The 24,152-nt window shown below is 43.4% G+C and overlaps 1 protein-coding gene across 3 annotated transcripts in view; it reads left to right on the top strand.

Moving 5' to 3' along the window:
- grik5 (glutamate receptor, ionotropic, kainate 5) overlaps window positions 1-24,152 on the top strand; it is a 98,102-nt gene that overhangs the window by 42,065 nt on the left and 31,885 nt on the right. For 2 of the 3 annotated variants that reach the window (XM_077209894.1, XM_077209900.1), the window contains exons 4-7: window positions 13,207-13,371; window positions 20,703-20,867; window positions 21,511-21,608; window positions 21,705-21,870. In XM_077209894.1, the coding sequence (XP_077066009.1) occupies window positions 13,254-13,371; window positions 20,703-20,867; window positions 21,511-21,608; window positions 21,705-21,870 (547 nt within the window). In that variant the 5' untranslated portion in view covers window positions 13,207-13,253. Of the gene's footprint in view, window positions 1-8,609; window positions 8,771-13,206; window positions 13,372-20,702; window positions 20,868-21,510; window positions 21,609-21,704; window positions 21,871-24,152 lie in introns of those variants that run through there. The other variant, XM_077209905.1, reaches the window with a different exon arrangement.

The raw sequence follows: 24,152 nt of genomic DNA, 5'->3' as shown, positions 1-24,152 counted from the left end.
GCCGTTCGAGATGCATATGTCAATCTTGTTGCAGACGAACACATTTTCAGTTATTTTAGAAAATGTCTTAGACCCTTCAGTGGATATAATGTGAAGCAATGGGGTCCACCTCCTTCAAGTCCCAAAATGTGCATACATCCTTCACAAAAGTAATCCATCCGGCTCCAGGGGGGTAAACGAAGGCCTTCTGAGGGTAATCCGTGCGGTTTTGTCGTAAAAATATACATATTTAAAACTTTATAAATGAAAATATCTGACTTCCGGCAACGATCGACGCGCGTTCACGGGTGATGGAAGTTGGCGTACGAGGTATGACGTAGCAAAGGAACCGTCGTGACGTAGAACGAACGCGCCAGCGCAGCAGGAGAGCAGAGCAAAACAAAACTACGTCATACCTCGTACGCCGACATTTGGGAAAGGTTGCTTTTTTTCTTCCAAAATTGTATTTAATAAACTTTTATTAAAAAAAACATTTATTTATTATATTATTGTTTTAACTAGCCTACATTTAAAACATGAAATTAAATCATAGTTTTGAATATTTCCATTAATTTATCCATTTAGGAGTGGTCTATTTATTTAAATGTTTATGTTTGAATGATTAAATTGATCATTTATTCCATCATTTTATTTTGCCATATGCCAGTCATGGTGATAACAAAGAGAAATAAAAATATTAACAATGTAAGAGTAAAACGAGAAAGTTTGCCAAATCATGCCCTGTTCCTGGCTCTGTGTACCACAAGTGTGCCGCACAAGTCCTGAGAAATAAGGCCAAAACGTTTTGATCGCCCCCAGCTGACTGGTTGTAATATAGCTCATAAACTCCACCCTCTCCATGTAATCGAATGGGATGTGAGTGAAAGCCCCGCCTACTGGTCCAATGGCAGTTTCCAATAGGGCGAGTGAAGGTTTCTCTGTGTTGCTGTCTTTCCTTTCACGCAACACAACAAGATTAAATTAAATGAATTTTCTCATATGTATTACCTCGTTATTTCATCTAACTCCAATAATGAAAAAGTTTTTAATGATATCTGAGTATCATTAAATGTAGGTGAATGTTTGATTATTCTACTCATCTCTTTATATTTTACCCGTTTATTAGGAATCTATGTCACTTTGAGATCCTCACGCCAGCCGTTTTAAAGCGGGTCTCACAATCACAAACTCGTCAATTTTTGGTAACTAAACAGAGGTAATTTGACTAATACCTTAGATGGTCGCATTCACGCCTACTCTATCTAAGGTACTTTGTTTAGTCCCCATAGATCTGTATACACTTGAATTAAAATAACATTATCTCTTGTCAGAGGTCATGACCACTACTACAGATAAAAGCCGACCAATATTACTTCTTGGGTAGTTGCTTTGGTTTGGTCATGCCATGGTTTCCCACGTATAGCTAGAGTAACATTACATCAAAACAGAGGTAAAACTCACCCTATTTATGTTGGTCGAGCAACATTTTGGTGTAAATTCCCCTTTTAGTCTTTACAGTCTAAGTACACTTAAACTAGTGTCAAATATTAGCCGGAAGTTGGTGTGCCCTATGCTCCACTCAAAACTGGACTTTAGTCCGTTACAACCTTGCGCAGATTTGCGGTAACATACGCATTCGCTTAATATACTTGGGAAAATAATTACAGACTAGGTCAGAATAAATTCAAACGTAACAATTTATTAACAAGGTAATAAAACAATCATTTAAAATCAAATTTAAAGAATGAAATCATTAGTCAATCAAATACAATAACAACAATTCAGAAATCAAGGCATTTTTGAAATATTTACCTGGCAATGAAAACTACACTCAGCGATTGTGTGGGAGATTTGTCTACAGATTCCCTGAACATTTTTCCATCTCTCATTAAATACCCAGATAATTCAATAGGCTTACCAAATGGTGGTGTCTGTTATTATAATTAGGTTTTGGTCCCCTATTCAGGGGGTCACAAATGGGCAATCAGAATTTGTGATTGAATGGGTTCTCGATCCCTGTAGAAAAGAACACTTATTTACATACAGGATGTGGTTTGGATGGAGGATCTGGGGGAGGGCACACCTTTAAGCGGCACATAATATTTCTCACCTTCTAAAACTTCTTGGAGGTTTGTACTATGGCTGGGAGAATGCGACCATTTTACCAGGTGCACTGAGATGCATTGCAAATTATATCAAACATGTATAGTTACTTATTGTACACACTTAACATTGTATAGATTTTGAGTAAGTTTTAGGTGAGGGGGAGAAGAGCGGGAACAGGGTGATGAGGAGACATCTCGATGAGGTGAGGTGCATCTCGGATGGAGCTCCCAGCATGAGAGAGTTCAAATGTTAATTCTCAGGAGAGTCTTTTGTTTTCTCGAGGGGTAGTTGTTTCGTAGTCATGACTTTCTGGCATCCGCCTTACAGGAGACAAATTAAACAATCAATTTACACTTCAAATAATTTTTTTTACAAAGATGGTTTCTGTCATTTTTGGTGGTTTTTAATCACACTGAAGTAAATTCAAGTGTTAATTTTTTTAATAAGTTTAGTTATTTAGTTATTTGATGCTATAAAAACGGGGGGTTGACATCATGATTGACAGCTGAGATTGACAGCTTCTCTGAGCGAAGATATTGGAGCTTTAACTTTAATTTCTACATTTCCATTACTGTTTATTTCACACCGACATAATGAGTTGTTCTGCAGTAATCTGTAGGCTATACGGATTCTGCGGGAGTGTGGGCCGGGCCTTGATAACAGCTCCACTTCACGCTCACTACTGCGCAGACTCGGACTTCAAGATGTCAGCGCCATATTTGGACATTGGCGGCTTCACTTTTCTTCAATGGTAGAGAGTAAAGGTGTGTCGTCCATCTTTCTTTTTTACAGTCTATTGTGTAGCACCTAGAGCTCTGCAGATTCTTCTATAACTGTTTTGCCATGGGACCCACATTTTTCCCATGGTCATTAAGCCACGGCCCAGATTTTTTTTAGGGATTTTAACTAATTCCAAATTAATAAACAAATATACATAAAAATATATATAAATACTGCTCCTGCAGAATAGAATGAACATCATAACTGCATGCAAATCCTTCCTATATAACACACAAAGTTACTTAAGTTACTTAAACAGTTACTTAATTTATTGGTACTTTTTGGAAATTTCATGACTTACTAATTGACAACATAACTCATAGCATGCATTTAATTTCCTTTGCGCTATTTATAATGAAGTGATATACAGCACGTGCTGAATGCGCACTACAAGCATAACTTGAACATAACTGCTGACAAGCAACATCTAGTTACGAAAATAACGTTAGACTAATGACACTGACATACAGCCTGACAGCATCTCACCTGACCACACTGAATAAGGACATCATGTTTTTTTCAGGCATTCTTTACTTAAACTGTGTCTGACAGAAGTGTCAACAGCTTTCATTCGCATCTTTCAAAATAAAAGTCTTGCATCAGGAAAAAATAGAATTGTTATGTCTGTTGTCGTTTCTGTGACTGCACAGTCCGCAACCCACTCAAAAATGTCTTGCGACCCACCAGTTGAGAAACACTGTTCTAAAGGAACCCAATATTAGAAAACTTATTTTGAACAAGATCCTTTATCATTTCATTTTGACATTTTGAGTGGCGCATTTCTCCCAGTTTTCAGATTGTGAAAGGTTTACTTAACAATGTAATACAGGCTTTACAGAGCGTCTGTTATTGATGGATGGGGCAGTCAGAAACTATATTTGACAACAGGAAACCTGCAAGCCAGTGTGTGAGGACGGGAGCACAGCAGCACTCAGTGCAGTTGCTCATTTCTCAAGTGAAGGGGCGTTTCTTTAAGGTTTTTCATTCTAGGCGCCAGAGAGAGGGTGGAAAATTGTTGCAAAAAAACTAAAATATCACTGCTTTTGACACGAAGACCTCAAATAAAAAAATGTTAAAAAAGCAATCAGATTTTGGGAAACCTAAAAAAAATCCATGGGTCTCTCTGTGTACTTGAACACTATAAAACCTAAAATTATGGAATTTGTATGTTAATCGTTTCTGCGATCATCCTCTGATCTGTTATGAATGGTGGAAAGTTTTTTTGGAAGGAAACACAGACACCCACACATACACACATGCATTATGCATGTGTTCAAACCCTTAGTCCCGACTCACTGAGCTATGAAACGAGGCCATGCTAATCTCGCATTTAATGTTTGTGCTTCCATAAATACTAAGTCTTTTCGCTTATTTGGTTTTTCCTCTTAGCATATGGCCCATTACCATAATGACACATCGCTGGTGGCCTGATAAACATTTTAGCTGTAAAATCTTGAGAGCTAGATCTGCGGAACTTTATTCAGGCTTTAATAAGTCCTCTCAAATTCTACCTGGGATTCTACTGGTTTAGTTAAGCTTAATTAGACCTCAGTGAGCTTGATAACTGGATTTCAACAGGCTTTCGCTTATTTAATGAGATTCCGTTGAGCTTCCTAACAGGTGTCCCACGCGTTTGCCCCCTGAACCTCCAGGAATACTCAGTGTATACTCAGAAATTAGCAAGAACCCTGCAGGCTCGATCCCGTCTGAGTTGCTTTAAAAGGTGATGAGCTTGGTGTTGACTAATTCAGATTAGACCACCGGGGGCTAACACATCTCTGTTTGTGAACAAAGTATAGAGAGATTCATGTTCTCAGAGGTCAAAAGTTATTTAGAGGGAATTAATGCACTGTTGGTATTCACATTGTTTACTTTATTCAATAAAGCTGAACTTATGAGGGTATATAATAGATAATAAAAAGAGAGTAGGAGAGGGGGTTATTCACTAAAAATTAATTGTGGCCATCTGCATTGCATGCTCAATAGCAACCTGTGTGTGTTTGATTATGAGTTTTATAATCATTAAGGATGACGTTACCTCGAAAAATTTATTTTGTGGCCATGACTTATTATCAAGTTCCCACAAGTTAATATGACGTTCCCACGAATTACAATCTCATGGCCACGACATATTATCACGTTCCCACGCTTGTATATGTTGTGGCCACGAAAAAGCTAAGATCTCTAAAAATTCATGTGCATCCATGCTCTCGTTTTATTCATAGTAAGATGGCGTGACGCATAAAGGAAATATGGTTATAGTATATAAAACTAGAAACTGTAATGGGTAAGCATGCACAAAATTCCAGTGCGCATGTGAATAGTTTCTTGAGGGCACTAAAAAGTTTCTTGTGTGCATGCAAAAGTCTATACATAAAAAATGGCTCTATATATTCGAGAAAATCAATGAAAACCCTAAGAAAATAAAACTTATTTACAGATTACTATATACCAAATATAAAGCTGAAAATAATGCTGTATGAACCATTTATGTTAAATATGATCTGAAAATCTACTGAGAGGAAAAGTATGACATTTTGAAATGGAAAATGTGTAGGAACCCTGTTATTATCATGACTTTGTCTCTTGCTCCTGCTCTTCCCTGGCTTTCTAGTCAAACTTTCAGGCTTATAGAAGACTTATATATTCTGGTAGTGATTTGGCGTCCGGGGTCGGATCTAATATATCTGACGTTTTCTGATTTGGAAATCCATCCAAACTATAACATTTTGCCGTTGTCTGCAGGAAATCGGCACAATCTAACAACTAAAATAATTATGCAAATCGGGCAACCAAACAAACATACCAACAAAAATGGTGCTGAAGACAATTTGCAAGGTGCAAATCTGCAGGCTGTATTTGGATGTAGGCTATATGCAAGGTTATAATGTTCTTCTCCATCATTTGATAATCATTTCATGAATTTTCATGAATCATTTCATGAACTGCTGCTATATGATCAATAGAAAATGTACAAACATCACTCAGGCGATAATAGCGTGACGTTAATTGCAGCAGGCAATTTTGTGGGCGCGATCTATAGGCTAATAATTATAATTTACAAAGACAAAAGCCGTGTTATAGACAAGCCACAGCGCAATTTCATCAAATTCTGTGTCTGGTTAACTGGATTACTGGTGATTAGTAAATAATAGTAAAATGTATTAGTGATAGCCTATAGGCTACCACATAAAAAAGTGACGCAACTGTTTACACTCAATGTAAATAGCATCAGCCTTCTTTTACACTTGGAAATAGACGCTGCCTTAGTGAATTTGTAGTCTGTTAAGGGACTTTCGGTATAGTAATGTGGAATAAGACTGCAACATCATATATCTTTATGAGGCAGGAGCCAAAACAATAATCTCAATGCTAAATAACCCTGTAATAATATTCAGTTTATGCCAAGTGAAAAGATCAAAATTCACTGTGTTCCATTTCCATTCTGATGAACTTCAAAGGTAAGAGACAAGATGAAAAACCTACATTAACTTCCTGAAATATCAGATGAATCTCTCTCTCTCTCTCTCTCTCTCTCTCTCTCTCTCTCTCTCTCTCTCTCTCTCTCTCTCTCTCTCTCTTCTCATCTCACCCTGTTGCCACGGCAGCATAATCTGGCTACGAGAGAAAGGGACGGATAGTGCAAATGTCATCTGACTCATTTAATGTTGGTGTCAATATGTGTGTGAGCGTGTGCATGATTGAGAGAGCAAGAGAGACTGAATGAATGTCGAAATGTATCATAGAAACCATCGGTTGAGCTTCGACTTAAATTCATCTTCAACAAGCAATAAGTGGCCTTTTCTGTAAAGCCTTAAGTTTAATAAAAAGTTCATAAAAATTAATTATTACTGCTGTTTGTAAAGGTTGAGTGTAATCCATTGAAACACTGACAGTTACTGCTCTAACATACTGACAGGGATGTCATGCATCTATTTTTTGATATTTGTGATATATATTTGAGATGGCACCAGTGGCAGTAGTGGCTCACTTGGTGCCCCAGGCAAGATAAGACAGAACCAATGAAAGTAGTTAACCTAATATAGTTTTTTTATTTATGTTTTTTAACCAAGCAAAAATTCAACTGCACTTGACACCCAGTGGTTGGGCAAAATTCAATATTTATAATATTTATGAATTGGTCTCAACCCACAAGAAGTTACTTTAGACTTCAAGATTTTTAAACTTTTTTAAACTTTAAGACAAAACCATCATTCAAAGTTTTCTTTAGTGCAAGTAAAAGTAAAAATTTCAAACTTGTCAAAATATGTAGGCTATTGCAATTATGTGAATATCAATTCATTTTAATCATACTTCCTTAAATTCCCATTTTAATTCTGCATATGTTTGGTGCCTCAATTCAAATGAAATTCAATTTCAGAAATGAAAATTTAAAAACATTCTCAATTTAATGCAGAAGAGTGCACAGCTATTAGCCTAGGTTTTATGGAAAAAAATATATATAATTGTAAATTAAAAGTATCAAGCGACATGATGGTGTGTAGATGATGACGATGACAGCACTTTCAGTTTGAAGCTAATGAAGTGTGACTGATTTGACCCGAACAAATTAAGAAATGTGAATGGAAGATATATGCCACAGTAGTTAGACAAACATTTAATAATTGTTTTTCGAAGTTGCATTTGAAATCCACTTGGCTCTGCCAGGGCAAGTGTTCACTTGATTTAAATGGATATGTGCTCAGATCCCACAGTATGCGTTTGTTTTGTAATGAGCTGTACATATTCATCACCAGATTCCCTAACAGTGTTGTGCAATCTGCAAATCAGCTGTCTCGGAAGTGCTTTAGTGTTTGTGTCTGTGTCCTTTATCATTATCCTATGCTTTACTCTTGTTTACCGCGGTCTGCACCTTGCATGCCTATAAACTCAGGAGTCAGAAAGTGCCGTGGCTCCCGAGAGCGTCTGCAGACGTCATGCATGAGGAATCATCATGTTTGTTTACTCTGCCAAAGGGAATGCTGAAAGAGCCTGACAGCTGAAATGCTCTCATTTAAATCTGTTGGCACAGCAGGGTCGGTTAAATCATTCATCTGACACAAAGAACAAGATTTCACATTGGTATAAGCCTTTCATCTTCATATCTTATCACGTATTTACAATGCACCAGCCAGAAAGTGTTAAAACGCCATCAAATATTCAGCAGCAACCAACCACACCTGCATCCAATAGCTTATCTTTCAAATCCTGCCAAAACACTGGTCTGTGACTGGTGCGATCACGACTGTTGGATTCTTAATTGCATGGTGTTTATCTGTGAGTGGGCAGAGAGCGAATTGCTCTCACTGTGAGGTAATTCAGCATCCTATGTACAAAGTCCAAGGCCTACGCCGATCACTCGTCCATCCGTTCATCCGTGTGCTCGTGTGTGTCTGTGATGAATCTGGATTTGACACAGATGTTTGTGCTGCACCTCAGGGCAGGCCTTTTCAATGTCGCAGAGCATATCTGTCAAAACATATATGGACTGGTGTTTGTGTGTTATGTGTGAATAGCATCAGTGACCCATGTTGTCAAAAAGGACAGCTAGTGGAAACAGCCCCCCCCCCCCCCCCCTTTTTCAAAATTATGAAAATGTTTGCATGAAAGTGTGAGAGAGCTTGGTGGAAATGCAAAGAGACATGTAGGATCACATGGAGGCAAGAAAAAGGAAGGATCAACTGTCAAGCTGGTGGATTTTCTCTTTGCAAAAGTGAGAGGGAGCATGTGTGTGTATGTTCCAGGATGGGTTAAGGACAAAGTAAGAGGCTCAAAGCGCAGCACTGCTGAAAGACTGTCAGAGGAGACCGAAAGTACACTGAATCAGCTGACAGAAGAAGAGATGGAGAGAATTAGGGAGAGACAAGCCTTTTCTGACGGATTTGCCCAATTGAGAGAAAACTCAGTAAGACCCACTTTTGAAAGTGTACATTCAGCGCAAAAACCCACATCTTATTTCCTAACCGTCTGCCAGTTTAGTTCAACCAAGCTCTAAATGTGCTTAAATTGCACTGCACGATATTTATATTAAAGTGTCAAGAAATGGAAAATCTTAATGTCTTATATTTATACATATAAGACAGGCTGGGCAGCTCTGGCCCTCGAGATGCACTTTCCTGAAGAGTTTAGGTCCAACCCTGGTCAAACTCAACTGCCAGCTTTCTAGTAATCCCGAAGACCTTGTTTAGGTGTGTTGATTTAGGTTTAAAGCTAAAATCCACTGAAAAGTGGATCTCAAGGGCCAGAGTTGCACACCCCATAAGAGGTTACTTTGCAATAAAAACATACTGCAAGTTTTATACCTCAAAGCTAACTCCTCAATTAATTTTTTTTCACCCTTCTGAAATGCCAGGCTTTGAAATTGCCCAAGTTGTGATGTTATGAATTAATGTCCTCTACACATATCATTTTATGATGCCTTAATGACCTTTTTGGACCTTCTAAGTTTTAATTTCAAGGGGGTGTGCTCTTAACAACTCAATCACAAGAGCGATACTGCTGTAAGCATAAGATGTCAAGTAAGAATGTCTGATGTTGTTCTGTCCCTTGATGTAGACAAAAAACACCTCCAAAAACTGTCCATACCCTTTCAAAAAGACTAATTTGTTTATCAGAAACAATAAGAAATGCATGGATGAAGTAAAAAAAAAAACATGCCTGTAATTTACAAGATTTCTTTAATGAGATTCTTTTCTTTATTATTCTCAACATGCTGCCATTTTTTTTCTATTATCAATTAATTATAGCAGTCTGACAAGTTATAATAATGGTTTTTAAAATGATACATGGCATAGACAATAAATTGTAGCAATTGAGGAATTGTCATGCTGAAACAGACTTTCAAATTAAGGGGTTCAATTGGTTTATTTTCTTCTGACTTGGGCTTAATGTCGCTTTTACAGCACTAGCCATCTCAAACATCGAAACACATGTCACACATGCTGTGGAAGAGGGCGTGGATAAATTGCAATGAAATTCGCCAATTACAGCAAGGGGCATTTTCTTGAGTTTCTGAAAGAGGTAATGTCTCTTGAAACTGAGTGTTTTTGACGGAGAGTGAAAATGAAATTTTTTTTTTTTAGAAATTGCAAAAAAAGAGTGATAACTTCTTAAGCTAACCACCAGGAGTATGATATACAGATCTGAAAACACATCTTATGACCTCTGTAATTGTAAATTACAGAAAGCCAAAATCCACGTCTCCTCCAAAACGCACACAGCCAAAGCAGAGTGTGCAAAGCGTCATAAGAGACAGCATTAAATTACCTCATGTCTCAAAGCACACAACATTATAATACTAATGAATGTAAACAACTTAAAGAACTCTGACTTGTACCACCTGACCGCTGCAGATTCATTTCAGCGTTGATAGTGTTTCCATAAAGGCATAAATCGGAGTTTAAGGACAGTTAATAGACCCCATTGACTTCCATAGTAGGAAAAAAAATACTGTCTGGTTACCGACATTCTTCAAAATATCTTCTATTGTGTTCAGCAGAAGAAAGATGTTCATACTGGTTTGAAACAACTTGAGGGTGAGTAAATGATGACAGAATTTTCATTTTTAAGTGAACTATTCCTTTATTTACGGTAGTTACGACATGGCATGAACGCAGCATAAGCTTGTTGTTTTGGTTCAAGAAGAACTGTAAAAGGTGGCTGTTGTTTATTTGCATTGGTTTGTGAATGTCTGTCTAAAACTCTGCATGGCCTCATGAAACGTGCTGATGATGTGTGACGTCTGAGGTATGGAAATACATAGGTTGACAGCCAGATAGGACATCCTAATGCATTTGGACCGAATGCAATGATTGGACAAACATTCTTGGGTCTGTGACAGCCTCAGAAGATAGATGCAATTTAAAAAAAAATATGTAGGCCACTTCTAACAACCAGTATAACAAAAAGTGTTTGTGAAATATGAGGGTGACGCGATATACCGGCATTGACGACAACCTCGATATATTTTAAAAAAAAAAATATTGCTATTGTGTTAATTAGGGGTGTCACAATATAGGCTACCATTAATTTACCATGGACCGTATATTATATCGTAATATTTCAAATGAATGGTACATGTATGATAATATAGCAGGTAAATTATCCAGCACCAGTATCTGATTGACGTCCCTGTGTGGCTGTATAGAGAGCAATATTTTTTTTCTTCTATTTTTACCCAAAATAGGACGATGTGAGGATTATGAAGCGCTAAACTTTTTTCAGGCATCCTCAAATCCGGAGGGCTTTCAAAAAAGTATTCCCTTTCAAAAGTACACCCCTATACCTTATTTACACCTAAAGGGTGCCTATTTGTACCATAAAGGTACATATCCTAAAATGTTATAGTACCTTTAACATACATTTAGTGTGACGGATTGTAGTAATTGCTGCATCCTCCACAACCAAGCACTCAGAACAGACCCACAAGAGGGCTGTGGGTCTGTTTATGGTGTTCCCTGATTTGTATATTTACTTTAGTAAATGGAGCTCAGATAGCATGTGCAAATAAGAGGCATCTTCATTGAGTGCAATTCATTCTTAGTGAATTGCCCCTCAACACGCCAGTGTGTGTTTGTGTTCGCTCATGATTTCAGAACCCTGATGAAGAGGGCTTTTGATGGTTTTATTAAGCTCTTGTGCTTTCGTCCCATGGAGTGCCAGGAGGGACACATTGCGGGTGTCTTTTCCTGCCTCCACTCTGGAATCTTTCCACAAGTGGAAAAGGCGGAGATAAGAAGGGAAAAGGCTTCCTCAATGCTTCCTCTTCGTCTCACAGAAGCCTGGTGAAATCTTAATGTGTCTGTATCAACCGGCACTGGCAACGCTTGCATCCAGCACTCTCATTTCACAATCCAAATCAATTAAGGAGAATGAATCACTGTGCTATTATTATAACTGTCAGATTCACTTCTTACTTACAAAGATGAAGAAGAAACAAATGAAGCGCCTGCTATCTACTCCTCCCTTTCCCCGAGGGCTCCCTCTTCAAGCATATTCTCTCCCAATGTCTCCTTTTTCTCTTTGTCTTTCATTCTCTTTTTTCTTTCTCTCGGTCTTTGTTCTCCTTTCGTTACCCTGCTTTTTATTTCAGTCCCCCTCTCCGCATTTCTGGTCGCTTCTTTCTTTTGCGCTCCCACCCTCTCCCCTAAATAATTTAGATTTTACAGTTTACTTGCCGACTGGCAGGTTTCGTTTTATTCAGCTATGCACATATGCAAAACAGCGGGTGTGAACTTTAGAATTATATTTGCGACACTGGTCATTAGTATTTGCCTGCAATAATTATAGTACGGCAATAATGGGTTCCTCAATTGTGTATACACACACTGTTTCATTTCATTTCCTCTCTTTCTCACTTTCGTGCCCTGCTGACACATCCAAAGTGACTGAGAGAAAGAAAGAAAGAGCAGGGAGGAGAGATGAACAAAGAAAGGGGGAGGAGAAGTACATCCATCATTTCTTCCCTGTGGTCAAATAAATCTTGTTAGGTCTGTAAAGGTCAGAGTTCACGGAGATTGCTTTGAGTTGCTTTGTGTGTGTGTGTGTGTGTGTGTGTGAGAGAGAGAGAGAGTGTGTGTGAGAGAGTGTATGAATCGGATACATCAGGTGTTAGTGTATCCCTGTGATTTCCCCGTGCTGCAGTTTGGGACGTGCGTGACACGGTCATGACCTGCGTCAGCAAACTGTCATAAGATTTTCTGATTCATGATGAATCTGTTTTAATGCAATTAATGCAGTCATTGTGAGAATAAGGGACTTCTTTCAAAAACATATAAAAATATTACCGGCTTTAAAACAGTAGCGCAGTAGCGTATACTGTATCTCCTAAAAGTGATGGTACAGGGCAGACCGGGGCAAGTTGTCTCAAGAGGTTTTGAGTTAAAAGTCCTAAATTAAAGAGATGCTTGTTTACCAAACAGTAGCTTTGAATGTTTTTTAATGTTTAACAATTTTGTGAATTCTATTCTTCAAACTAAAATGTCAGTTTCATTATATCTTTACAGTTTTGTAATATCTGTTGAATAAACAAGTGAACATAAAACCACTCTAGCATTATTCAGGCAAAGGTTGAAAGGTGTTCTCAGGGCAAGGAAATATTTCATAAATGTCAGGTCGAAAAAAAAACATGCCCAAAACAATGGTTTGATATTTTATGTTAATTTTTACATTTTTGTTGCGTGAGGAATTGTTTTGTGTCTACCAACTACCGTGGCAAGTTGTCACAAAAGGTCAATGAGTGTGTTGTGAACTGTATCTTAAGTGGAATTGATCAGTAGGGTTTTTTATTTTGTCTGTAAGTGGTAGCATATAACAAAATTAATCTCATTTGTGTTGATCTAGGGGGTGCTATAGGCAGCAGAAGGCATCTCCATGAGGAGCGGTAGAAGATGCCGGAACTGCCAGCGCTCCTGCTGTCGATTTACTTCCGCTTCCTGTTAGTCACCGTGGTTACCATGCCTCCTTCTTCCCGGAGCCAGACCCCTGTTCTATCATCTGTGCGGATGGGTAAGTTGCACAAATTTAGACTTGTAATATGTGGTCGACAAGCCCAATATCTGACTGTGATTGTGAAGATCTCTAAACCAGTGGTTCTTAAATGGTTTTGTTGATTTATCATTTGATTTAATTAATTTAATTTAAAATGATTTAATATTGGAAATCAATAGGCATCAAAGTAACAATATTTTATTGCATTTAACCTAACTAAAATCTTTCAAATGTATTATTATGAACTGCATAAGCGAGACAAAATTATAAACACCACTCGAATAGGAAAATTGACAATTTTGCTCTCGAAATATCCCTTAAATTTTAAGTTTTATTAATGGTTTTCAAGGATGAGGGCCAAGTTGATTGGAAACATTTTCTCCCACCTTTTAAACGTTTGCTGTTCTAACTATGCACTATTATTCAAAAGTTTAGGGTCAGTATGATTTTTTCATGTTTTTGAAATGAGTCTCTCATACTCAGCAAGGCTGCATTTATTTGATCAAAAATACAGTATAAAAAGTAATATTGTAAAATATTATTCCAATTTGAAATAATTGTTCCCTTTCGTTGTCACTCCGAGTTACGTCGGATGACGACGAATGGGGTTTCGCTTAGAAAGCCTATCAACTTCGAGTATTACAAAACGAGCCAATGGCAAAGAAATGCCATGGGTCTGCGGAATTTGCATGACGTAACTCCGCCCCACCTCGTGGGTATAAAAGGAGGACGCCAGCAACAGGCAGATATGTTTTCGCTTCGGAGCCAAGTGTAATTCTTCACTCCTTAAGCTATCTCTGATTGTCAGCTTCTTACGAGACGAGCAACTCTCCAGTGTTGGTGTGACGGCGATCTCCCGGCGAGTGCACACTTCCTGCTTATCTGAGCGTGGTTTGCCAGCGAGTGTGTTCTCCGCGGGCGCTTCAGCACTGAGTTTCTCTCACAAAAAGAGCTTGCACGTGGCACGTCTTTTTAAAGATGCCTCGCCCGTGCACTTCTGGTTGCGGTCGACTGGTGTCTGACTCTGATGGGCACGAGCGCTGCTTGGTGTGTTTGGGCTTTGATCACGCTAAAGCAGCGCTTGTGGATGAGTCATGTTCTTTCTGTGGGAACATGACCATCGCAACACTTAGATCGAGACTCAAGGATCTCGCAAGAGTGAGAGTCCCCTCATCCACACCCCGATCTAGCGCCTCCTCGAGAGGCTCTACTTCGGCTGGTGGCCAGGGTGATCTGAGGGTGACTGTGTGGAACAAAGCGCCGACTATGTGTCCGTGCCCCGCAGCACCTTCTCCAGTGTTGCAACCCGCGAGCGTTCAGGGGATCATCGCGGGACCGTCCTTTGAGGTCCCGCGGGTGTCCTTTGGCGCTCCAGAGGAAGATGCGATGTCGATCGCAGCATCACTAGGCGGGTCTGATTCGTCTGGAAGTGACGACTCGTCACAGCTGCCACCCTCGGGTGTGAATACGGCTGTGGCTCAGTCTGATCCAGAGATGACGGCCATGCTTTCCCGGGCGGCCGCGAGCATTGGTTTGGAGTGGAACCCTCCACCCTGTCCTGAGCGCTCGCGGCTGGACGATTGGTTTTTGGGTGCAGCTGCGGCTTCCCGTCCTCAGCCTGCCCCAATACCTTTCTTCCCGGATGTGCATGATGAAATCTCGAAGTCCTGGAAGACTCCCATGTCTTCCCGCGACCGCTCGTTGATTTCATCCGCCTTTCCTCCCCTCGATGGGGCAGCTGCCCGTGGGTACACTGGGCTCCCCCCGGTTGAGCGCTCTGTTGCGATGCAGTTGTGTCCTCAGAGTGCCTCTTCTCGCGGCGAGCCTAAGCACCCATCCAAGGCCTGTAGGTTCTCGTCTACCCTAGTTGCGAAGTCCTACAGAGCGGCGGGACAGGCGGCTGCCTCTTTGCATGCCATGGCCACTCTGCAGGTCTATCAGGCGCAGATGCAAAGGGACATGCACGAGGGTAGGACGGACCCAGGGCTCTTCGATGAGCTGCGCGCCGCCACCGACCTCGCCCTCCGGGCGACGAAGGTGACCGCACGCTCCCTGGGTCTGGTGATGTCCACAGCTGTGGTCCAGGAGAGACACTTGTGGCTGAACCTGGCTGACATGCGGGACGCTGAGCGCTCTCGCTTGCTCGACTCCCCTATGTCCCAGGCCGGCCTATTCGGCGGTGCGGTGGAGGATTTCGCCCAACAGTTCTCCACCGCCCAGAAACAGACTGAGGCCATTAGGCACATTCTGCCCCGACGGCCCGCTGCTGCCTCCACCCAGCCGACCGGGCAGATCCCTCAGTCTGTTCGCCGCCGAGGGCGCCCTCCTGCGGCTCCCGCCCCTCCCGCCCGGCCCAAGCAGCAGCCTCCACCCAGGCCCGGTCGCGGAGGAAGCCGTAAGAAGGCGCCCCAGCCCTCTCCAGCCCCGCCCCCCGCTAAACGCCGGGCCAAGCGGCGCTCCTGAGACGGGCTGCTCAGGGATGCTGAAAATTACTTCTCAGGAGATGGTAGCAGGACCACTCCTTCCCCCGGTGGAGGGCCGGGGGAGAATCTTTTGTTCTCCACTCCCCGCTGCTCACCCACGGGTGGGCAGCACCCTAATGTGGTTAAAGAAAGAAGTAACATTCCCATCCCTGAGCACACAGAGTTCTCGGACGACACGGTGTGCCGCCTCCGAGCCGTGCACCCCTCATCCCCCTCTGTCCCAGAGCCGGCTGGCAGTGCGCGCCGTCCCCGGACCGTGCCGCTCCCTTCCGCCTCTGTCGCCAGCCCCCTGGCAGAGCAGACCCCCGTGGAACGTTCTTCCTTCCCTGGTCTCCTCTGTCAGGGCGCGGTTAATGACTGTGCCCCCACACCGGGCCGCTATGCCGTCCACGTCCGGGCCAGTCATTCCGCCCTGCTGCACCATCGGTGGGAAGTCTGTGGTCCGTATGACCCCGCTGGTACAGTTTTTGGGAGCCTGGCTAGAGCTCCCCCTCCTGTCCCGCTGGGTCGCACGGACGATCAGGCTCGGCTACGCGATTCAGTTCGCGCGGTCTCCTCCCCGCTTCAGGGGAGTCCGCTCCACTTTGGTCGGTGGCAACGCCCCTATCATGAGAGCAGAGATCGCCACCCTGCTGGCGAAGGGTGCGATCGAGACCGTCCCTCCGGCCGAGATGAGGACCGGCTTCTACAGCCCGTACTTCATTGTCCCCAAGAAAACCGGTGGGTTACGACCAATCCTGGACCTGCGTGTGCTGAACCGTTCCCTTCACAGGCTGCCGTTCAAGATGCTCACTGCCAAACACATTCTCGGATGTGTGCGGCCCCAGGATTGGTTTGCAGCAATCGACCTGAAGGACGCCTACTTTCATGTCTCCATTCTCCCTCGACACAGACCGTTCCTTCGGTTTGCCTTCAAGGGGCAGGCATACCAGTACGCGGTTCTCCCTTTCGGGCCAGCCCTGTCTCCTCGCGTCTTCACGAAGGTCGTCGAGGCAGCCCTTGTTCCCCTTCGGGAACACGGGGTTCGTATCGTGAACTACATCGACGACTGGCTGATCCTAGCTCACTCTCGAGACCAGGTATGCGAACACAGGGACCTAGTGCTCCGGCACCTAGCTCGTCTGGGCCTTCGGGTCAACTGGGAAAAGAGCAAACTTTGCCCCGTGCAGAGGATCTCTTTTCTCGGTATGGACATCGACTCGGTCGCCATGTCCGCGCAGCTTACGAGCGAGCGCGCGCAGTCACTGCTGACTTGCCTGAGACGGTTCAAGGGCAAGAGTGCGGTTCCACTGAAACTCTTTCAGAGGCTCCTGGGGCATATGGCATCTGCAGCCGTGGCAACACCGCTCGGATTGCTTCATATGAGACCGCTTCAGCTTTGGCTTCGCGACCGAGTCCCGAGGTGGGCATGGCAACACGGCACCTTCCGAGTAACTGTTACTCCGTCCTGCCGTCAGACCTTCACCCCGTGGTCGGACCTCAGTTTTCTACGGGCCGGAGTGCCCCTGGAACGAGCTTTGCGGCATGTTGTTGTAACGACAGATGCCTCCTCCACGGGCTGGGGTGCCATGTGCAATGGACGTGCTGCCGCGGGCTCCTGGACAGGACCCCGCCGCCTCTGGCACATCAATTGCCTCGAGTTGCTGGCCGTACGTCTTGCTCTGCGCCGCTTCCGGGCCGTGCTCAAGAACCAACACGTACTAGTCCGTTCAGACAATACCGCCACTGTAGCGTACATCAACCATCAAGGTGGTCTACGCTCCCGCCGTATGTCGCAACTCGCCCGCCACCTCCTCATATGGAGTCAGAAGCATCTGAGGTCGCTTCATGCCATTTACATCCCCGGAGCCCTGAACTGTGCAGCCGACGAGCTCTCACGGCTTCAGCCCCTCCCGGGAGATTGGCGACTCCATCCCCAGTCGGTTCAGCTGATTTGGGACCAGTTCGGGGACGCACAGATAGATCTGTTTGCCTCTCACGACTCGACCCATTGCGCCCTGTACTATTCCCTGACCGAGGGCACGCTCGGCACGGATGCACTGGCGCACAGCTGGCCGCGGGGCCGCAAATATGCGTTTCCCCCAGTGAGCCTTCTTGCGCAGACCCTGCGCAAGGTCAGGGAGGACGAGGAGCAGGTCATTCTGGTCGCGCCATACTGGCCCGCCCGGACCTGGTTCTCCGAACTAGTACTCCTCGCGACAGCACCTCCCTGGCCGATTCCCCTGAGGAAGGACCTCCTTTCTCAGGGACGGGGCACCCTATGGCACCCTCGTCCCGATCTTTGGAACCTCCACGTGTGGCTCCTGGACGGGACGAAGCAGGTTTGAGTACCCTTCCACCTACGGTGGCGGCTACCATCACTTCCGCTAGAGCGTCGTCCACGAGACACGTCTACGCGTTGAAGTGGAACCTCTTCGTCAACTGGTGCTCTTCTCTTCAAGAAGACCCCCGGAGATGTTCGATTAGTGTCGTGCTTTCCTTCCTTCAAGATAGGCTGGAGCGAAGGCTGTCTCCCTCCACCCTGAAAGTCTATGTTGCCGCTATTGCCGCACACCATGAACCAGTCGAAGGTAAGTCTGTTGGAAGGCACGACCTGATCATCAGGTTCCTGAGAGGAGCGAGGAGACTGAATCCTCCTCGTCCTCCTCTCGTTCCCTCTTGGGACCTCTCAGTGGTTCTAACTGCCCTGCAGAGTGCTCCCTTTGAGCCTTTGCAATCAGTGGAGCTTAAGTTCCTGTCTATGAAGACAGCGCTCCTGGTTGCATTGGCCTCCATCAAGAGGGTGGGGGACTTGCATGCATTCTCCGTTGACGAAGCGTGCCTGGAATTTGGGCCGGCTTACTCTCACGTGATCCTGAGACCCCGGCCTGGATATGTGCCCAAGGTTCCTACCACTCCCTTCCGGGACCAGGTGGTGAACCTGCAAGCGCTGCCCCCGGAGGAGGCAGACCCAGCCTTGGCACTGCTCTGTCCAGTACGCGCCCTCCGCGCCTATGTAGACAGGACGCAGTGTTTCAGGACCTCAGACCAGCTCTTTGTCTGTTATGGTGGGAAGCTGAAGGGAAAGGCTCTCTCCAAGCAAAGGTTGTCTCACTGGATAGTGGACGCCATTGCCTTGGCATACCAGCAGCAAGGTCGACCGTGCCCCCTTGGTGTGACCGCCCACTCCACCCGGAGTGTGGCATCCTCTTGGGCTCTAGCGCATGGCGCCTCGCTAACAGACATCTGCAGAGCTGCAGGCTGGGCGACACCTAACACATTCGCCAGATTCTACAATCTCCGAGTGGAGCCAGTGTCCTTTAATGTACTCGCTTCAACCAGCTAGTACTGGACCCGCTCAGGTGTCTTCGCTTGCTCGCCATTCCACTCCACGGACTGGATACGTGCGATATTCTCCTCAGGTGAGCTTCCCCGAAAAGCCCTGAGTTCCTCCAGCACTCCTGACGTTGGCGCCAGTGTCTATTGCCTGTGCGTCGGCTAGGTGCCTCCCGTGTGCATGGTCCCTCCTCTGAGCGACCCCCACATGTGTATTTCCACTGTAAGCCTCTCTGAGCGTGTGTCTTTCCCTTGGCAAGCCACCTTGCCACCCCTGGGGTTGAAATATTCCACCTGCGGCTGGACACCCCAGTGTTCTCCATATGTCTCCTTCGGGTCATATGTGTATTCTCTAAGTCCCCCCCCTCTGGGTTGGCAGTAATTGCATATTTCCCCTAAACTTTGGGATATGCTCCCCAGTGTACCTTGGTATTCCTGTGCTAAATAGGAGTCCTTCGTCCGTGCCAGTCTCACGACAGGGATCTCAGATTTACGCAGGGCACTGGAAGACAGCTGAGAAGGTGGCGTGATTAGACTGGTAACCCCATTCGTCGTCATCCGACGTAACTCGGAGTGACAACGAAAGGGAACGTCTCGGTTACGTATGTAACCCTCGTTCCCTGAGTAGGGAACGGAGACGTTACGTCTGCCTGCCACTTTCCGCTGTACCGCGGGGATCGCCTGAGCTCAGTCTTGGCTCCTCAGCGAAGAAACATATCTGCCTGTTGCTGGCGTCCTCCTTTTATACCCACGAGGTGGGGCGGAGTTACGTCATGCAAATTCCGCAGACCCATGGCAATTCTTTGCCATTGGCTCGTTTTGTAATACTCGAAGTTGATAGGCTTTCTAAGCGAAACCCCATTCGTCGTCATCCGACGTAACGTCTCCGTTCCCTACTCAGGGAACGAGGGTTACATACGTAACCCAGACGTTTTCTGTTTTAATATAGGCTAGTTCAAAGTATAATTTATTATTTTTATGGCAAAGCTGAATTTTCAGCATCAATGATCCAGACTTCGCATGATCCTTCAGAAATCATTCTAATATGCTGATTTGGTGCTCAGGAAACATTTATTTATTTATTATTAGTGTTGAAAACAACTGTGCAGCTTAAGATTTTTGTGGAAATAAATTTTAATAAAATAAAAGGTTTTTTTTTCAACAAATTGACCCCAAGCCTTTGAACAGTAGTGTATATGTTTAGTTTAATTTGATTATTTACAATGAATATTTTTCCAACTGACGTGTGACCTAATCAGAACAGTCCTGCAACACATTTTGGAGTCGTGGCCCACCAGCTCAGAACCACTGATAATAACCAAAGTTATTACATTAGATATACTATGGAATTCAGAATCATTATGAATAAACTTTATTATTAATATTGGACATGGTAGATGGTTCGTTTAAAGGAGTGATTTTAAATTATAAAGCTTGTTATATATATATATATATATATTTCATATATATAACTTTTACCCATTCTTGTCTTGATTTCTCCTTAGTTTGTATCTCATCTCTCTTTCTTGTTCTCCTTCCCTCCTCCATTAGCGGCAATTTTGGATGACAGCTCTGTCTGTGGGCGTGGGGAGCGGTTAGCTTTAGCATTAGCACGCGAGAACATCAACAGTGTGATGGAGGCCCCGGTTCGTGCTCGCGTGGAGGTCGACATATTTGAACTCCAGAAAGACTCTCAGTATGAGACTACAGATACTAGTGAGTCATACATAAAAAATGCACACACACACACACACACACACACACACACACACACACACACACACACACACACACACACACCCCTGCACACGTAACAAAAAAAGAAACTTCACTTTAAAGTGAAGCAGTACAGCATACAGTGATTGAGAAAAGCAAACAGAGTGGATTTGAGGAATTAAAGGCCCACTGAAGTGCTTTGGAACACGCAGCTTTGTATAATGCGTTGACATAATTTCCATTGAAACAGGAAGCTAAGGCGGGACATATTGAATGACTACTCCGCCTTTTCAAATAGCCAATAGCGTTTAGTTTACCTCACAGACTGCAAGTTGTGCTTTGGCCTGGTGGTATTTACAGCATAGGGGCGGGACACTTTAGATTCTAGTGAGCATTTGATTGGACAGAAAATGTGACGAGAAGCTGAAGTCCCCGGTGATGTCATAAATATCTGTGATCCATTTTAGCGGAAGTGAGAGACTGTAAGTTTTGAATGCTTATATCTCCTAAATTTTAATTTTGTCATTGTTTTGAAACACACCAGCTTATTCATAACCTTAAGGCTAACATATTCATACTAAAAGCTAAAAAACTTAAATTTTGATTTCAGGGGGCCTTTAAATGCTCTACATTTTTGTCGTAGTGTGCCAGATTCTACCAAAGGGCGTGGTCTCTGTGATTGGCCCCGCCTCCAGTCCTGCCTCGGGCTCCATCGTCAGTCACATCTGTGGGGAAAAGGAGGTGAGCTTAATTTAAATCATCCATGTTTTTTTAATTTCATGTTAATTCACTAACCATGATATCTTTCCTTTTGTTCTTCAAACTGCTCTCTCTCAGATTCCGCATATCAAAATCGGTCCGGAAGAGACTCCGCGGCTTCCTTACCTACGCTTTGCGTCTGTGACTCTGTATCCTAGCAACGAGGATCTGAGCCTTGCCATCGGAGCCATCCTACGCTCCTTCAGCTACCCATCGGCTAGTCTGGTCTGCGCTAAGGCCGAATGTAAGTCCAAAACCTCTGCTCTGCTCATCAGCTGGTCTGGTTTCCTTCAAGCTTGAATATGTAAAATTATTCCACATGGAGAGCAACACACACTTTATATGATACTTATAATTAAGATTTAGAAGTCTTCAGAGAAAGGTGCGTTTTTTCCCATTCATCCGAAAACAACAAATTCCAGTGGCTTTAAAAAACCTGAACATTTAAATTGATTCTCTTCTGCACAATCAATCATCTTCTCTAAGCAAACACTCAAGTTACAATATGTTCCAGGATGAGCAAGATAAAATTACAAAAGTTCTCAAGAACAGACTCTGATAATGACACTGCAGTGCTTCCTTACTGCAAGCAGTAACATTTAGTTTGCTGTAATAGGTAGCTGTGCCAATAAAACATACTGCTGGGCAATTACGCAGCATGTCACTGGACAACATAACGTTAACGTTATCTGAGAATAAATCCCCACCCTGCTGCGTGTGTTAATGTGTGAGACACCGCCACGTACGCAGAGTGTGTGCATGTGTGTTTGTGCATTTAGACGTTCATGTGTTCAGAGAGGGCATCGCTACATAACGCTCAGCTCTGACCCAGTTGGCTGCACTATGGTTGCTATGGCAGCAGAGTAGGTGCAACTTGCCACTCATCAAGCTCATTTAAAATGGTGGCAAGAGATGGAGAGAGGCTCGCTGCTGCGCAACAGATTCTCGTTAAACAGATAGAAAGCCATTTCGCAAGTTGGTTTGACACAAATGTTTTCATGTGTGTTGTGCACAGGGATTTTGTAGTCAACCTCATTGCCTTAAATTTAAGAAAATGTCGCCTGATGCCACTGTTTTTCTCTGGTGACCTCTTGTCAGGCTCAAAAAGCATGAAAAGAATTAATGAACAACTGCGTAAACACATTCTAAGTCTTTATCAAAGCAGAATTTGACCATGACTTTCACACTCCTGCACTCCAAAACATAGCCAGCTGCCTTACTGTCTACGTTCTACATAAGTAACATGCTTTTGCATTAAAAAAACCTGAGACACAGGGCAGTGGAATAAAAAATGCAAGGTATAGAGGCTTTTTTTTAAAGTTTAACTACTTTTAACTCTGTGTCATGCGAGAGATGCTGCAAAAGACGCAAGGCACAAGCGTAACAGTCAAACGTCAATTCACAAGTTAATATTGTAAAACAATTGAGTGAAGTGTAATGCAAAAACAAAGACTGTGTGAAAGGTCTCTAAGTGTGATGGAACAGGTCTGCTAACACTTTATTTTTATGGTCCCCCAACAGATATTCTGCTGATTTTAAGTAACTTTTGCAACTACATGTCAACTTATTCTAACCCTAACCAAATAGTCTACTAATACTCTAATGAGAGTCAGTTGATATATAGTGGCAAAGTTACTTAAAGTCAGTAGAATGTCTGTTGGGGAGCATCAAACTAAGTGTTAGCAGATATTGAGCAGACAGTCTACTAATACTCTAATGAGAGTTAGTTGACAAGTAGTTTGCAAGTTAATTATAGTTAGTAGAATATCTAAAGTGGACTATCAAAATAAAGTGTAACCCAATCTTTCACCCTCACTTGGTTTAAAAATGTCTTCTGTGACCCGGGCAATGCTTTATGCATCACTACACTTGACAATGGCTCTTTTTACCTGTGAAATTTCACAGAAATGTTGCCACTAGCCATGTTTCCATCCAAAGTTGCGAATATAACTTGCGCTCAAAATTGGAATATCGCATAAAACATTTGCGAATAATGCACCGTTACCACCCAGTGAGCTGAAGAGAATAAAACTTCCTGATAAACTTCCTGTTAAACTGGTGCTAAATATCACTAAGAAAAATGGAAGCTGCTGCTGTAGGAGAAGCCACTATATGATAGTTTTGTATATAAAAATTACTTGCGCCGCAGAGCGTGTAGACACAACGCAATAAAGTTATCTTGCTTTCTGAATCGGATGCCTGCTGTTTTTGGGAACGCAGTCGTGTAAGACAGTGCAGGTAACTACGTATACTGAACCACTTTGAAGACAGACTTTGCTCAGGCTTTTCAGAATGATAAAAACAGCATTTCAGACTCTGTGCAACGAGACCGGACCGCTGGTTAGTGCAGTTATGCGCCGTCCCATCGCAAAGTCACATGTGTTTTTTGATGCGCAGCGAGGAATTTATTCGGTAATGTGTTTCTATCGTAGTTTATGCACACATTTTCTTAGCAGATACAAAATTTATCCAACTCAATTTAGCGCATAATTTTTTTATGCACATTTTTAGAATTTATGCGCATTT

This window comes from Siphateles boraxobius, unplaced genomic scaffold (assembly GCF_051911475.1).
Source record: "Siphateles boraxobius isolate OS27281-9 unplaced genomic scaffold, OSU_SipBor_1 12, whole genome shotgun sequence".
Lineage (NCBI taxonomy): Eukaryota > Metazoa > Chordata > Actinopteri > Cypriniformes > Leuciscidae > Siphateles > Siphateles boraxobius.
This window is presented reverse-complemented; position numbering and strand designations above follow the sequence as displayed.